This window comes from Pteronotus mesoamericanus, unplaced genomic scaffold (assembly GCF_021234165.1).
Source record: "Pteronotus mesoamericanus isolate MK-2021 breed Mesoamerican mustached bat unplaced genomic scaffold, CSHL_Meso_final contig_291, whole genome shotgun sequence".
Taxonomy (NCBI): Eukaryota; Metazoa; Chordata; class Mammalia; order Chiroptera; family Mormoopidae; genus Pteronotus; species Pteronotus mesoamericanus.
Window position 1 is genome coordinate 2,919,966 of NW_026555124.1, and position 16,764 is coordinate 2,936,729.

At 38.5% G+C, this 16,764-nt stretch overlaps 1 protein-coding gene across 1 annotated transcript in view; it reads right to left on the reverse strand.

Annotated features, from left to right (window-relative positions):
- VRK2 (VRK serine/threonine kinase 2) overlaps positions 1-13,557 on the reverse strand; it is a 92,370-nt gene extending 78,813 nt beyond the window's left edge. The window contains exons 1-2 of the mRNA XM_054575417.1: positions 13,405-13,557; positions 11,675-11,815 (exon numbers count right to left, since the gene is read on the reverse strand). Of these exons, the coding sequence (XP_054431392.1) occupies positions 11,675-11,810 (136 nt within the window). The 5' untranslated portion in view covers positions 11,811-11,815; positions 13,405-13,557. The remainder of the gene's footprint in view (positions 1-11,674; positions 11,816-13,404) is intronic.
- Between the last annotated feature and the right edge of the window lie 3,207 nt (positions 13,558-16,764).

The following is a 16,764-nucleotide window of genomic DNA, read 5'->3' on the forward strand; positions in this document are numbered from 1 at the left end:
CTATGAGAAGTCTTTCTTATTTCTTTCCTTATGATCTCTTATTTTGCAGGCCTTTACCTTTTCATGTGATAGTCTTATTACCCAAAGTTAAACTACATAAACAGATACCAGGACCATTATCTTTTCTTCTTGATGATATTTTTCTGTGACATTTTGCCTGCTTACTAACAGCACAACTAACTCTTTGCTCAGTTTAGTGAACTCTTTCCTTAATGTCTGTTTCCATGTTTCTGGATCTCTCACCATCTTTCAAGATCTCACAGGTTTTTTGCATCAGAGGAACTTCGAAGTTCTTTCCCTAATAAAAACTTAGTTTTAGAGAGATTCCATAATGCATTCCATTTATATTACACTAGTTAATTTTGGAACATTTATACCTGTTCTCTAGTTGCTGGAGTAGAAATTCTGAAATCACAGAGGTCTACACAATTGTTTTCTTCCCCTTGGTATTACACAGCAACATTTGCCCATGAGATACCCAACTTCATTTTGCTTTCTGCTCACTTTTCTTGAAATATACTGTGAGAATGTTTTAGTAATTTTTAGTACTTTTCCTTCTACCATCCTAACAATTTGTCAGATACAGGGTTTATATAAGTAGTACTCTATCTCAATTGTAATACATTTGACACTGGCAATCTATGTTATACTCATAACACATACTCTTTTAATAGAAAAAAAGATCAAGTGTTAATACAATGAATAACTTTTCTTCACATTCTCCAGCAACTGAAATTGTAACCCTGTATCACCGTAAGTGTTCAATAACATGTGTTCTAATGTAATACGCTTTATTCATTCTTTTCCTTGCTACATATATATGCCAAAAAATATTCTAGCATAAAAATTAGCATTGCAATAGCTAATAAATATCTCTTTCTCCATTAAAAACACCCAAGGCCTTGCTGGTGTGGTTCAGGTGGTTGAAGCGTCATCCCATGGACTGAAAGATCCCAGGCTTGATTCCTAGTCGGGGCACGTGCCTAGGTTGCAGGTCCGGTCCCCCTGTCAGGGCACGGGCCAGAGGCAGGCAATGGATGTTTCTCTCTCTCCCTTCCCCTCTCTCTAAAACCAATGAGCATGTCCTTGGGTGAGGATTAAAAAAACAAACAAAAAAAAAACGAAAAATTTGCCTCCGCATGAAATGTTACAATGTTTTCCATAAAATCATGGATAGACATGTAGTAGATCATTGGTATTGTATAATATCTTGAAAGAACTGAATAAAAATTTTCAAAACCTATACTTCTATTATAAATAAAGTATTTTGGTATCTGAACAAATACTATAAAAAACATTTTGTTTACCAAGATTCCACTTACCCAAGTATTTTTGTTTGTTTTACTTTGTGGAAGACCTAGATTTCTAAATAGTGTATCTTTAAATTATTGTACAATAAAAAAGATATAATCAAGAATAATTCCATATTTGTAAAAATATCAATTTTTACATGATGCCTATGAAAACTGTATCAGGGATTTAAAGAAGCATCTTCTGTTCTTCCTGTTGCTTATTAGACTCAAAACAAATACACAAAATCCCTATAAACACATTTATCCATTTTCAAAATAGCAAGACAATCCACCAAATTTTTCCCATCAGTTTGTATGTACTATTGGTTGCCTATTCTCACTTTTCATAAAAATATTATTTGATCTAGGTATCATATATTTTTAATGTATTTTTCCCAGCTCTTAATATTAGATTTACTATAAGTATCAGATGTTCTTTCACAGATTTTGTGAACATAATAAAATTAAAAACATATCACTGATGCTCTACACCTCGAGTTGTCAATCTGAATGAAAAAAGACACCATTAGCATCATCACTAACAGATTTCTTAAATCAGTTGCCAATACTATCAATTAGATAGTTCACTGTTATTTTAGAAATAAGCATGTAATAAGCATGTCATTTGCCACTATTTTCTCTAGCCAGGATTAATCTAAGTGTTCTTGACAGAGGACATCAATCAGGAGAGCAAAGAAACATGAGTTCAAACACAAATAAAGACACTTATTACAACTGTGGCATGGAGGCAACTTCCTTAACCTCCCGATACCTCAGTTTCTTCCAGGTTAAGATGTTGGGAGGATTAAATGAAATAATGCACATAAAGCATTGAACACAGAGCTTGGCACACACACTAGTAAAAGATTTTAGTAGTAGATGATGATATTTCCAAAAAGAAAAAAAAAAAAAGGTAAAAACTGTCTCTAGTAGGTATTAACCACCACAGGCACATATGACTCATCGTCTACTCTCTACCAGAGATTCTCTTTCATTCTTTTCTACTTTTCTCTGTTCTATGTCCAAGGCTCCCTCAGTGAAGCTTTGGGAACATTACCTACAAGAATTTCATTAGCCCGCACTCCAAACACCTACAATGGAGGCTACGCTCTCCATGGGCCTCTTTCTCGCATATTGCGGCTTCTGATTACTCTTGCTAGAAACAAATTTGCGGAAGCTGCCTTTACTCCACACTAAGCATAGGAGAGAAAAGAAAAATGGCAGTGTCTCTGGGGAATAATTAACAAAAGACAGTTTGTTTCATCTTCATGATAAAATACAGCATCCCTATTAAAAGGCAAATTCATCATTCCCAAATGTTAAATAGAATGACACTTTAAAAGTAATTCCAGCTGATTAAATTTAGGGTTTTGGAAAAAAAATTTTAATTCATGAATATACTTTGAATCTTTCATTTGATTTTAAAATGTATAAATGTTCATTTAACTTTGAGCCCTTGCCTCTCAGTGTTCTATTCTGAGCTAGTCAAACAAGTGGTAGCAGGCATGCTGGGCTCAATAATACTGCCTCTCATATTTAAATACTCTTTTTCACTTGGATTGCAAATTAAAGACAGTCTCCTGAACACTGACACATTTTCAATGATTGATTTTGCAAAATGTGTTGATTTTTTTCTACACTGTTTTGCCTCTGTGTGTGTCAACTTTGGCCTTCTTTTCTTGCTCCTTTGCAGCACTGCTGTCTCTTTGAAGCAATTGTCTGCCTGATATGAAAAATGTACATTAAACCTCATGACTAATTACACACATAAAAAAAAAATTCCTGATCTCCACTATAAAATACTTATGCCCAGCAACCATAACAAAAGCTCCTGACTATGTACAAAACTCTTAATCAAACCTGTCATTCACTTAAAAAGAAATTCCAATAATTTATTTTCCATTAAAGTTGTGTTTGCATTCTGTGAAAAGTGGATTTCTTATGCATGTTACATGCCTACAAGTCAATTCATTTAACAATAAACACCATCCCTTTCCTCCACACAAGTTCATACTTGCTATTAGATCTTATTTCAAATAAGTGCTACTCAGTGGAACTGTTTCGTCTTAATACAATATCCATTTTTTTAACTTTCCTTACACTATGCATGAGCAAAGTAGACTTTTCTCAATAAACCCTATAATCTATGGCATAAGAACATGACTTCTTGTATTTTAAAAATATGCTAGAAAAGAGACTAAACATATACATCTCTCTTCCCCTCAACGCCCCCCCCCCCCAAATTCTCTAAATAACATCTCTAAATCTAAAAGTACACTGTCTTATCCCCACACCACATGTTACAGCACAAAATTTTATCTCAGATAATTGTTGGGAAAATTATTTTCCATTGGGAAATTTTTTTTCTCCATAAAAACTAGTTCTAGAGTTAATTTAACCAATCAGTTTTAGAAAACTATCATACGCAAGGCCTTGTCTAGGCACCCTGAGAATGCCTACAAGGAGTTTATAATCTAATGTTCACTGGGTGAGGATGAATAAGACAGAATACACATAATAACCATATGAAACAAGAGGAGCACTGTGAGAGAGCACACTATGGGAACAAAGAGAAAGAAAAATTGTAGACTCTCCCCTGCTTGCCCCTTTGGCACGTGAGAATTTTCTTAAGGCCCACAGGCCATTCATTGCCACAACTGATCCCAGCAGCACCCTCCCTCGCTCCCAGTCTCCCAAACCCAGGTGCTGTTCTCATTCGGCTGCCGCTTGCCTTTTCGTGAGACCAACTCTCCTCTGCCTCTGACTGTTCGTCCCATGCAGTTACCAAGTGCAGTAAAGGCATCACATGCCATCACACTACCGTTCCGGGAAACCCCGCGATGACTACCAGTGTACCAACTGGCTAGTCCCACCCTGGCTATGAAATTTTAGTTACTTGGAAATGATGTTTCGGCATGGAAAGACAGGTGGAGGAGGGGGAAAAGTAGCCACACTATGCTCCAGAAATGGCCACAGTACCTAAGCAGAGCATGTTAGATTAAGGTCTGCACATGAGCCAAAGCTTAGAATTTCATTGCCTTTGTTGGCTCGTGTCACTTCTTTAATTAATGTCACTTTCTCTGGTTTAATATCAGAGCAAGTGACAAGAGTGCTTCTGGATGAATTGTGTTTTCTGAGGCCTGTATGGCACACTCTCCCGCAGTCTGACAGAGGGACGTGCCAGTTTTACTTGGCAGTTACAATGCACCAGCTTTAGTTTTAGTAGTTTAATTTGTGGCAGTTGTATGTTTTGAATACGTTGAAGTATTCACAACGGTCTCATGGAATCTGTTCCATAGATAAAGTTTACACAGTGGAAAAGAAAAAGCAATGGCTATAAGGCGATTAGGAAAAGCCTCTCTTGGCCACAGCTGGTCTTACAGGCATTCCTGTAAATTTAAGAGCACTTGGGGGATATCAGTAAAGTGATCACAAGGAATGATACCCTCTTTTTTTCTTTTTTCTTTTTTTTTTTTTTGCCTAGTTGTGTAGTTGGTGTGAGACGATCATAAGGAATATGGTATTTAGAACTCAATTTTATGCACAATCCATTATTCAAGAAGTGAAGTTTACATACATGATAGACATGCAATGAAATAAATGTTAGAATAGGAATCTTTGTTACTTATGCATTAAGTTGGTTCTAACATTTTGGTAAACTAAGTTTTTATTGATACAAAATTCAGCAGAATTTCTGCATTGAGGAGAAAGAACTAAACTGTTCCTTTGGTTTGTTAAAGATCTTTCTGTTTCAGGCTAAAGTATCCTGAAGGGTTTTTATTTGGAGTTTGTCCTTCATCTCCTTTATATACTTTTGTGAAGTCTCATCAGTTCATGGTGAAAGCTACCACCAAGGAGTTCTCCAAACTTTGCCTGCCCTTTCTATATTTAGGGTTCTTTACTGCAGCAGGTTGAAGATCTGGCTTTGATTGCACCTGGCTCTGCTGGAGAATAGAAATATTCATCTCCACTGAATACATGCTGCTTAAGTGCTGGAGGCACTTGCAGGAGAGTAACTCGCATTGGAAACTTCATTACAATACTTTCTCTTCCCTACATGAAGTAGTAATTCTCATTCAGCACAGATAGAATTTTGCCTGACACAGCCACAGGAGCTCCTGTTTGACTTTCAAAATTAATCAACCTCTAAGCTAGAGTAGAAATGGCATGTCCTTTAACCTTAAGCACAAAAAGCTCTCAACAGACTGCAGTTTTTATATCCCTGGATGGAAGTTTGGGCCCCTGATACTTAAACTTGATGCACATACTGGGTTTCTGGCAGGCTTTTGCCCATACCCATCTGCTAGCCTGGCACTGTGCCCATTCAGAAGGTGTGATGCCAGTTTCAATAGGGCATAGGTGCCAATCAAAGATGGGTTTGGAGGGGCAGCATGCAGAACGCAGCAAAAGTCAGCTCTTCTGCCAGAAGACCCTCCTGTTATCATATAATGCCAATGAAGGGCCACATGCTTCATTGCTTGGGATCACATTGCATCTGTAGATGTTTCTGGCCTTCAATGGATGTATTTCTACAGAATCTTTTTCCTTAAGTATTATTTGATTGGAGGTGCTAGAAAAGAAAAGTCTACCTGACTAATAGAAGGCCATCCTTTTAAAAGAAACAATGGAAATCTTCAACAATTGTCTTGGAATAACTGCTGTGTTTTCTGTCTTTTCTCCTAAAATACTCTTAAACTTAGACCACTGTAAAGTATACTCAGTCCATGTAATGGAGTTATAAGGAACAAACATTCTGAAGAAGGATGAATTACAAAACCAAATACCTAAGCAGTATAAATCCATAAACACTTTTGTATCGTTGTTAAGCATAAGAGGTGGACACATCCTGATAGCTAATTTCTAGTGAATTCTCCCATTTAGAGCTTTAGAATTTCAATTCTCACTTATTTTATAAACACAGATATCCCTATGTCTTAAAGAAGGACCATATCTCCTACAATTTATTCCTCTTCTTCTACATCTAAAGAAAAAACCCTAAAACATATAAGAAGCAAAAGTCTATCCATATTTCATAAGGAAGCCAGAAGCTCTCAAAAGCTGAGAATTCTTTTATTGTGTGGCAATGGAGGCGAGCTCATTTCATGAAGTAGACACTTCCCTATAGCAATAGATTTCAAATTTTAAAACCTTGACCACTGTAAACAGTTAAAAAAAATAGTAACAGGTGCAGTGGAAGAGACATTTATAATCAAACACAGAAGAGTTTGTAAATCTTCCCCCACACAAGAGAGTTTTAAAGGTAAAAATGTTGAAACTGAAAACCATAATATAAATATGTTAAGAAGGTTGGACACTTAAAAAATGAAAATGACAAGCAAAGGCTACAAAACTCTCCCTTTTTTATAGAAAGAAGCTGAACTTTTACAAATACCTAGATTTCTTAACTGATAGGTAAATGAGCAGTGCCCTCTCTTTAAAAACTAAAACTTAATAGCCTGTGGACAGCACATACAAAATTAAAATCTAACTTCTAGAAACTTTTATTTCTTATCGATAGGCCCAATAAATGTATCAAATTCATAAATCCAAGTGATCCCTTTCTTTTTTTGAGTTTATATCACCGTTACATCCCTACACCTTCATCTGGGAACTAATTTATCATATAATTTCTAGTACAAGTTACTCTAACTTCGTATTTATTTCCCTCTTTTCACCACCACAGTATCATTTGCAAAATGTCCTAGCAACAGTTGTAGCTGCACCATAATGCTGCACTGTGTTAGAGAGGACGAACTGCTGATCTCCAAGCCTCCTCTGTAAACCGCTGCCAAAACAACATTTAATACAGCAATGTATAATAAAGCAACATGTGTTCCAATAACTGCACTTTGTTGATAGTTTATCATTAGGCTCTTGTAAACATTATTCTGCATACCTTAAAAATCAATCCATTACAGCTGACTAAAAAGTAAAATAAGTAAAAAAATACACTGGCATAAATAATCTTTTCTATTTCTTCATAAGTAGAAGTCTGTCTCCTTAACAATCAAATAAGTGAGTTAAATTTTAATAATTTCTAAAAATCCTAGTATCCTATCCACTTTTCTCCCCCTCAAAAAAGATTTCTTCTGTGTTTCTGAAGATCAAAATTAACTTCATTGGAGAGCATTACCAAAAAAAAAAAAATGTAATGACAATCACTTAAATAAAATCTAAACACTTATCCTTGCATAAATGATCTAGTCTTAAGGCCTCAGCACAGTCAATTTTAGTCATAGGAATGTATTCTTCTTCATAAAAGATGCTATTGATTTACTATCAATAAAGCATACATAAATTCTTTTAGATGACATCATGATTTTAACTTGTCCCAGCTTTTCTTGTGACTCTGAGATTACAGGGTAGAATTAAGGGTGACATCTGTATTACGGAAAAGAATAAAGCAAACTGACTGGCATGGGTTAAATATCCCAACCTCAGTCTCAATCTCTCAGGCGAACAACTCTTGAACATCTGCCCCGTGCTTGATATTCTGAGGCTGCTAAATAGTCATCACTGTACCCAACTTCAAAAAACTAAAACTTCCCCAGATAAAGCATTCCTATTTTCACGCACTTAAGTCTTCAAGGAATTTAGCTGGTTTATTACCTATAATTCTGTTTTTCTGGATTTTTTTTACTAACTTCTGAAACCCATTATCTTTCGCATCTAGAGCAGATAAAATGGCTTAAATGAGAACCTTCCTCTACGCCACCATGGCTACTACCATAAATTTTAAGGGGGAAAAAAAATAGTGGTTGGTAAGTAAAATTTCATAGTCTTCCACTGACATTCTCTATGTTCTTAGTTATACCACGGTAGTAGCTAAATCTATCACATCCTTGGGCAGGATACGTGGACAATCCCTCCAACAGATGCTTCTGACACCATCCTAATGTCTTATGGCACCAGACGCTGAACCTAGAGTTCAATCACTGAGGATGGGAAACTCTAAATAAATAAATAAGTTACATTTAAGTGCTTAACAAGTCCTAAATTCTTTAAAAACATTATTTCCATCTTCACAATTATTATTATCCCATTATAAAAAATAGACACAAAGACTTGTGGCTAAGTCAAAGACACACAGTTTGTAAGCGGCTTAGTAAGGTCAGAATTGAACCCAGATTTGCCAAACACCAAAACCCATGCCCTCATTTATGCAATCCAATGAAAGCGGAATTCAAACTCAGTTCTCTCTCCTTCCCTGGAGTTTAGAAACTTTTCCACTTATTTTATACTAAAACGACAGCAATTTTTCTCATCCCCTAAACCAGTTTCCTTTCTTCCTTTTTCCCTTCCTTTCATATACAAAATAAGAACCTTGACTTTCTGTTCTTGTATTCAAACTTTTCTTTCCCTCTTAAAACTGTTACTATTAATGCTACAGGCAATTATCTCTTCAAGTCAAGAGTAAATAAACTTCTCTGCCCTTTGCTGATCCCTGAAAGGTCTTAGCTATTGATCTAAAAGCTAGAGGACAGCTGTCCATGTACAATGAGTTAGACACAGAGGCTAGTTTCTCCCCAGCCTCAGGCAACAGTGTCTGCCTAAGTGGTGTATCTGGAGAGAACAATCCCAAAAATGAATGCAGCTGGACACAAGGTATTAAGAAAAACCTCAATTTATCTGCTTCTTCACTTATATACATAAGTGATGAGAATCATGCTAAAATGCAAAAACATGATATAATTTCCTATGGATTTGCTCATATAGCTTTGAAACTAATCAATACAAACCCGTTTAATGAAGTTATTGCTGATAGCTTCTCGCTAAAAAGCTGATTCTATGATTTATGAGAGCCACTCATGCCATCATTTGGAACAATGACAACATTTGGAACACACAGCTTCATTACAGATTCGGAAGTATGGAGCCTTTCCCTCAAATCTCTAAACTTTTTTTAATGTTCTTTCCCCAATGGTGTTCACTTGCTAATATTCCCAGGATCCAGGTTCTAAAACTCAGATAGTAGGAGGAACTGCACACATATAGAACCCTGAAAATTGTTGTACAACAAATATTGTTTGGTAATGAGAAAAAAAAATAAGGAAAAAATATGTGGCATGCACTTAGACTGAAAGAAGCAAAGATTTTTCTGTATTTGAAAAGAGAAAAACCATACACCTGAGCAAATAAATTCCTTTTGCACCACACAAATACTGAGTATGTAAACATACACATGAACAAATATACCTATGTATATGTGTAGTCATATATTAATTTTAAGCATGCACTTAAATTTAAACACACATCCTCACATATATTTCCATTCAAAAAAGGGAATAAGAGCATTATAATCAACACTTTTCTGTAGTTCTTTGAAATTCCTCAAATAATTCAAACAGAAAACTAAAAGTGTCTCGTAAGGCGTGAGGTCCAAGAAAATGGTGTTACGAAAATCCTAAGGAAGAGAATATACATTTACAATATTTATTGAAAGAAAATCCCATATAAGTGGGCCCATGCAGTTCAAACTGATATTGTCTAAGGTTTAACTGTATTGTGAGCCGAAAGAACTTGAAAAATAACAACGGCAGAGAGGCTTTCTCCAAATTCCCATTATCTCCCTGCACACAGATCTTCCCAATAAAACCTCCACTGTTCTAAATCCCTTCCAGGGGAATTTTATCAGCGAGGAGGGAGAGACTCACTACTGTAGAGAAGTTGACACCCCTTCCTAACTTTGTCACCACAGCCATATTCCCCCTCTATTCTTCTAAGGGCCCATTCATGTTTCCTGAAAATTATTTACTCTCCCTTCAGTGACCTATATCCCTCCTCTCGTTCCCCTGCTAAAATGGTATGTAAGGTCTCAAATCTCCCAACTTTGGGGGATATTTACTTTCTTTCTATAATACCCCAAGTATGTAACATTAAAAATTAATAAATTTGGTCCTAACTGGTGTGGCTCAGTGGGTAGGTATCATCCTGCAGGCCAAAAAGTCACCTGTTCGATTCCCAGTCAGGGCATAATCCTGGGCTGCGGGCCAGGTCCCCCGCTGGGGGCTTGCGAGAGGCAACCGATCCATGTTTCAGCTCCTCTGGGTTTTTTCTATACCCTCTTCCTTCCCCACACTCGCCCAAGTGAAAAACTGCGCTGCTGAGAGATTAATGTGGCACTGCCAACAACAGAAGGATGGAACCCACAGTACAGTCACATAATGTTCATCAATTAATTATTGTACAGGTTAGTGTACAATAAATAAAACCTTTTTAAAAATTAATAAATTTGTATACCTTTCCTCCCGTTAATCTTATTGTCAGTTCATTTCATAAACCCAGCTAGAGAACCTAGGAGGGTAGAGAGAAAGTCTTTCCTACCCCACACTTTGAAATGTTTAATGAGGAACCCAAGATTCCTGCAATGGAGGTCTTTTACCAACGTTTTAAACTACAGAAGCAGATGTAATGTGTCAATACATTTAAGAGAATTTATCCTTGATGGTAATTTTTTAATCACTATTATTTATGTTATTTTATTCATGAAATCCAGTCTTATAAAGGATATCCCTGATCATTAAACTGCAGATTTTAAGGTGGCCCTAAATGATCCTTTTAAATTTAGTGGAACTTAAAAAATTTTTAAATGTTGTATATAAGTATACTCAACTAAGGCTCGGTGTATCAAAGAACAGAGAAAATAATATTGAGCGTCTGTTTGCTCAATTCTCCCAAAGATGGCACATTACAAGTGCCACCTAGATGCACAGGAAAGAAGTTAATTCCTTCCATGCTAGATGCCTTGAGATATCAAGGCTCCATTCTCTAGTGCAGGAGACCCTAACCCCTGGCCCGTGGAGCGCCGGTCTGGGCCTGTGGGACCAGGCCACATGGCAGGAGGGACCAGGCCACATGGCAGGGGGGGAGCGTGACTATCAGGCACCTCAATCATCCCAGGACCATCCCCCTGCCCTGGTCTGTGGAAGAATTATCTTCCACAAACCTGGTCCCCGGTGCCAAAAATGTTGGGGACCATTGCTCTATTGGAGCCTAATTAAGAAATGACCAGAACCTTAAATTACTTAAATATTAATGATTAAGAGTCACAAATAAGAACTCTTTGTATTTATGCAGTTGTGGTTTCAGAGCTGTAAAAAAGCAATGTTTCCAGGAAAACACACTCTCAAAAATGAACATTAACATTTTGCCTGGCAACCTGTGTAGGGAGGTTCTGAAAAGTCTTCTAGGAGTCATTCAATAAAAAGTGGACAACAAGGAGTGGGACCAGTCATGTCTTGAAACTAGAAATTCTACTAAACATTTACCATCTTCGTATTACTTAATAAAGCACATTTATTCTATTTTACTTCAAAGTCATAATTTCAAAATATTACAGTCACATATATAAGAATATAAGGTAATTTATAATTATACTTTACCTAAATAGATCAATCCAAATCCTCCAGAACCAATCATCTTGCCTAGTACCCATTTATTTCCTTCCACATCATCCAGAACCTTGCCTTCTGGCAGTGGAACAGGAAGTTTGTATTTTCCGTTTCTTCTTGGTGGCATCACTTCTGCTGAAGGGATGAGGTCAGTGATTAAAAACAAAAGTAACAAAAAAACTGCAGTTAAAATATTTTTCTCGAAATGTCTTCTATGGGGAACTTTCCCAGGTTTCTAGAAATTAGGATTCTGGAGTCAGTTGGGTTTGGGAAAGTCCTCACACATTCAAATTGAAGATTCACATACGTAATAACAGTGAAATCTAAAAGGTACTGATATTTTAAAAAACAAGCCTGTTGAACTTAACATGTCCAAAATTCATGTGGCGTTCTGTTATACCTAGTAACACCTTAAAAACTGAGTTAATTTCCAGTGAGAGAAATTTTACATACTCCTTTCATTGAGAATGCTGTGTCAAAGGTTAGGTCTTGGGTCATTAGGAAAGAATATAACATTGGACTGGAAAAATGCAAAAGATGGCAATGTACATCATCACCAAACAGCAAATGACAGAGATTTTCATGGATTTATAATTTAGCAGCACACTAGGCCACTGGGCAGCCTCAGGCTGACACACTCCTCTTCCAGCCTCTTCGGATTTTTCTATACCCTGCCCCTTCCCCACCCTCACCTAAGTGAAAACTGCCCTGCCTGAGAGAATAATGTGCTACTGCCAACAGCAAAAGCACAGACCCAACAGTGCAGTCACACAACTTTAATCAATTAATTATAATTGTACACTGGTTAGTGAATTTCACCATGAGATTTTTACACTAGAAGGGAAAATTTCTTAGGGGAGGAGAACCGCATATATGCCTGAAATGACTTTAAAAATTAAAAGTGAAGGTAACTGCAAATCTGTATTTCCAAACAATTTTTTTAAAGTGTTGAGTGCTTTTGAATGAAAGTTAATATAAAGCTTTCATTGTACCATCTCCCCATCTTCAGAATGAGAAAGTTTCTGTTCCTTTTAATAGGTTTTCCTTCCCTCACTTACTTTAATCCAATGCCCTGTCATCATTTACTTAGCAGCAAGGTCCCAGGTAGAACGAAGGACCCAGGTGAAATCTCTAAGGATATCCACCTGTCCTTCCAAAGCGAACACAGGGGACGCCGGGAAGTGAGATGGTGAACTATGCGTAAAGTAAAAGAAAGTTTTGTGGTGGTGCCCTCTTGATCAGTACTTTCTGTATACTGGTATCCAGTACATATTTGCTGGCTTAAAACCTAAAGTCTCCAAAGAACAACTTTAAGAAGAGTGAAAATTTGGGGTCATCAGAACTTGAGACCTGAAATGAGACTGACTGTAAAATGCACATCCTGGACAGGGATCCCGAGTTCACGTTCTCAGAGGGAAGGGCATCCTCCTCTCCCGATGAGTCCCCGGGTGTCCCTTCTCCTTCTGGATTTCTTCCTGACTGTGGTCAAAAGCGCTCAACAAGAGCTTCCGGGGACAAACCGACACCCGGAGGCCTGAACACGAGCCAGTACTGAAAGTGAGGCTGACAGATCAGTTCAGAGCCGCCCAGGACGCGGTTCGCCCCCAAGACCGCGCCCCGGACCCCGGGCAGGCCAGCCCGACGCACCGCAAAGCCAGCCGGCGTCTGCAGACTTACTTCCCGGCTCAAGTTCTTTGAGGACCGGAGAAAAGGAACCGTACCCGCTTCCCCGTCGGCGCTCTGGGCAAACGCGAGTTGAGGGGGCGCCGGGTTCTCGCTTCTAGTTATGAAAAAGTAAGGAACCAACCGCGGAAACCTGGCCTGCGCCGCGCTCCGACGCCTGCACCTCCCGGGCTTGGGACGCAGCACGGGCGGGGCCTGCAAAGAAACAGGACCCGCGCACGGATTCCCGCCGGCCTCTTGGTGCCCAGGCGGGGCCGCGGGCCTCCAATCCCGCGGGGAGGCGGGCCCTGCTCCGGGGCCGGCCCTCGGAAGGGGCCAGACTAACTGCCCCGCATCTGGCCGCCGCGCCCTGTTTTCTCGCATCGCTTTGCTTGCGGAGGGCAGGCCAGGGCTCGCGGAGTAACGAGAACTCCGCGGCCGCGGCTAGCGCCTTCCTTCCAGCTGCTTGTCCACTCTAGAAGGCCGCCGAGGGAAGAGGGAGAGGCGGTTCTGAATCGACAGTGAGAGCTGTATTATCGCCATCCACCCTCGCCCGCCAGAGTCTCAAGATCAGCCATCAGATCAGTTCAGTGTCAAACAACCAGGACCTACATTTATGTGGGTGTAATTTTAGGGCTCTTGTACCACGATCTAAGTAGCGAGAGCTTCTAACTGAATCAAGTCCTTACTGCGCACTTCCAGAAAACTAACACACTAGCTAGGCCTGCCTGAGCAAGAAGGCTGGTGTGAGTAGGAGTGCCTGTAACACGGCGTTCAAGTTCTAAGAGGCATGTTGGCTCAAAACCAATGATTTACTGGTTGAATAATCTGTTCTTTTATTTTTTAATTACAGTTTATATTCAGTATTATTTTGTATTAGTTTCAGGTATACAGCATAATGGTTAGACAATCATACTTTACAGTGTCCCCTCAGATGTTTTTAGTACCCACCTGACATAGTTATTACAATCATATTGGTTATATTACATATGCCGTACTTTACATCTTTCTGACTATTCTGTAACTACCAATTTGTGCTTCTTAGTCCCTTCACTTTTTTTTCACCCAGCCCCAAACCCCCTACCCTCTGGCAACCATCAGTCTGTTCACTGTATCTATGTCTGCTTCGATTTTGTTTGTTCATTTGTTTTGTTCTTTAGATTCCACATATAAGTGAAATCATATGGCATTTGACTTTCTCTGTCTGACTTATTTCACTTAGCATAATATCCTCTGGGTCCATCCATGCTGTCAAAAATGGTAAGATTTCATTCTCTTTTATGGCCAAGTAATATTCCATTGTGTACATATACCACTGCTTTATTATCTGCTTCTCTATTAGGCACTTGGGTTGCTTCCATATCTTGGCTACTGTAAATAATGCTCAATTTACAAACTGGATAATCCTTATTAAATGTAATTACAAAACTGCAATTTTGTTGTCTGCAAAATGGAAATCACCCTAGCTATTTAGGTTTTAAGTTCTGTTAACAAAAAAAAGAGAAAAAGAAACTTCTGACACTTGTAAATGGTAAGGAAGGTTTTATTCAAAATTATTGCAATAGGAGAAAAAGCTATGCTCAATTCCAAAATACAGCAACAAAAAGTGAGAATTTATAGCCAAGGAGCAAGGTGGGAGTCAGTGGATGGAAAATTTCTAGGAGGAAGCAGCCAGGAGTAAGGGGAGGAGCCTGGCTAAACTGAGCGAACAGGATTTTAGGGCAGGCCAGGGTGACCAGACATCACTTGTCTAATAGAGTTCCACCAGACGAGGAACTCTATTAGAATTGGAGGGTGATGAGTTATGGAAGATGGGGGATTCCGGCCAAACTAATTTACCAGGATGTTTACTAAAATCGGACAACTATAGAAAAGAACATAAAAATCCAAAAGTCAAGGCCTAGTTGAAAAAGAGTTCATGGAAGCCTGATTAGAGTTTGGGCAAGAAAAGGATCTTTATCAGCTTATAGGTATAAGATTATTATGATAACTTCACTAGTTTCTAACACATAGTAAGGACTCACTGAGCTTCTAATATTTTAGGATAGACAAAACAAATGCTCAGAAAGCAATTATTAAGCAATACACCAATTTCCTATTGTAGGAAGTCACTAAGTGCTTGGGATGCAAATACTGAAAGGAAAATCGAAGTCCTTTAATGACTGATGGAATAGGTTTTAGGACTTCCTACATCCCTCAGATTGTCACCAAATGAATGATTGCATGAGGAGAATATTCTTAAAAAGCACTTGGTGCTGTGGCTATAAAAACATTTTTTAAAACCCAACAGTCTATATGGAGAATAATTGTGCCCTCCTAAGATAGTCATTCACAAATCCAACAATGTCCATAAGATACATATGTAACAAATACTATTGATTGCCAATCCAGACATCCATATGGGCATTCTTTCTCGCATTCCAAATTTGTTTAGGTTTCTGTCCACTGCTCTAGGTTACTTTTCTTTGGGAAGATGCACCTCCAGCACCAGCTGCAACAGATTACTCCTGAGGGGACATACATGGACATGGCTCCTCTCTTTCACACCTATATACCCAGTATTTTAGTGTCATATTGTCCTTTCAGGTTGCTCTAACACAACCATAGACCTGGTGGTTTATAAACAAACAGACAAAAATTATTTCTCACATTTCTGTAGGCTGGGAAGTTCATGATCTAACCATTTCCCAAGGGCCCCATCTCCAAATACCATCACACTGGGGATTAGGTTTTAACATGAATTTTAGGACATAGTAAGTCCTGTTAGCTTGACTTTCAAAATATACCCAGAATCTCTCACTTCTCACTGCCCCTATTGCTGTCATTCTGATCCAAACCATCATTTCTTTATTGAGTGATTGTAGTACCCTCCTAAATTCTGTCCTATTTCTTACCCATCTAGCCCTTCAGTCTTTTCACAACAAATAGCCACATGGTATTTTTAAAAGCTTGAAGTAGGTCATTTCTCAAAACAGTTCGGTGTCATTCTAGTTTACTCAGTATTAGCCAGTCCTTACTATGACCTACAATAGCATTTTTCAAGCTTGGCAATATTGGCATTTGGGCCAGATAGTTCTTTGCTGATAAAGGGAAGATGGTCAAAAGGTGGACTCCTGTGTATTGTAGGGTATTTAACAGCACCCAGGGCCTTCCCAGCACTCCCTCCTCCCCTGCAAACTGTGACAACCAAAAATGTCCTTAGGCATTTCCAAAATTTTAAGAATGACTTACCTACAACGATCTAAATGTTCTACACATTCACCCTCCCCCCAGCCATTTCCTACTACTCTCTCCAACCACTGTGTCCTTCTTGCTTTTATTAGGACCTTTACAATTTCCCTTCTGCCTGAACCACCCTTCAATCTAGGATCTCTATGGCCTGCTCCATCACTTTCTTCAGATCTTTATTCAAAAGTCAA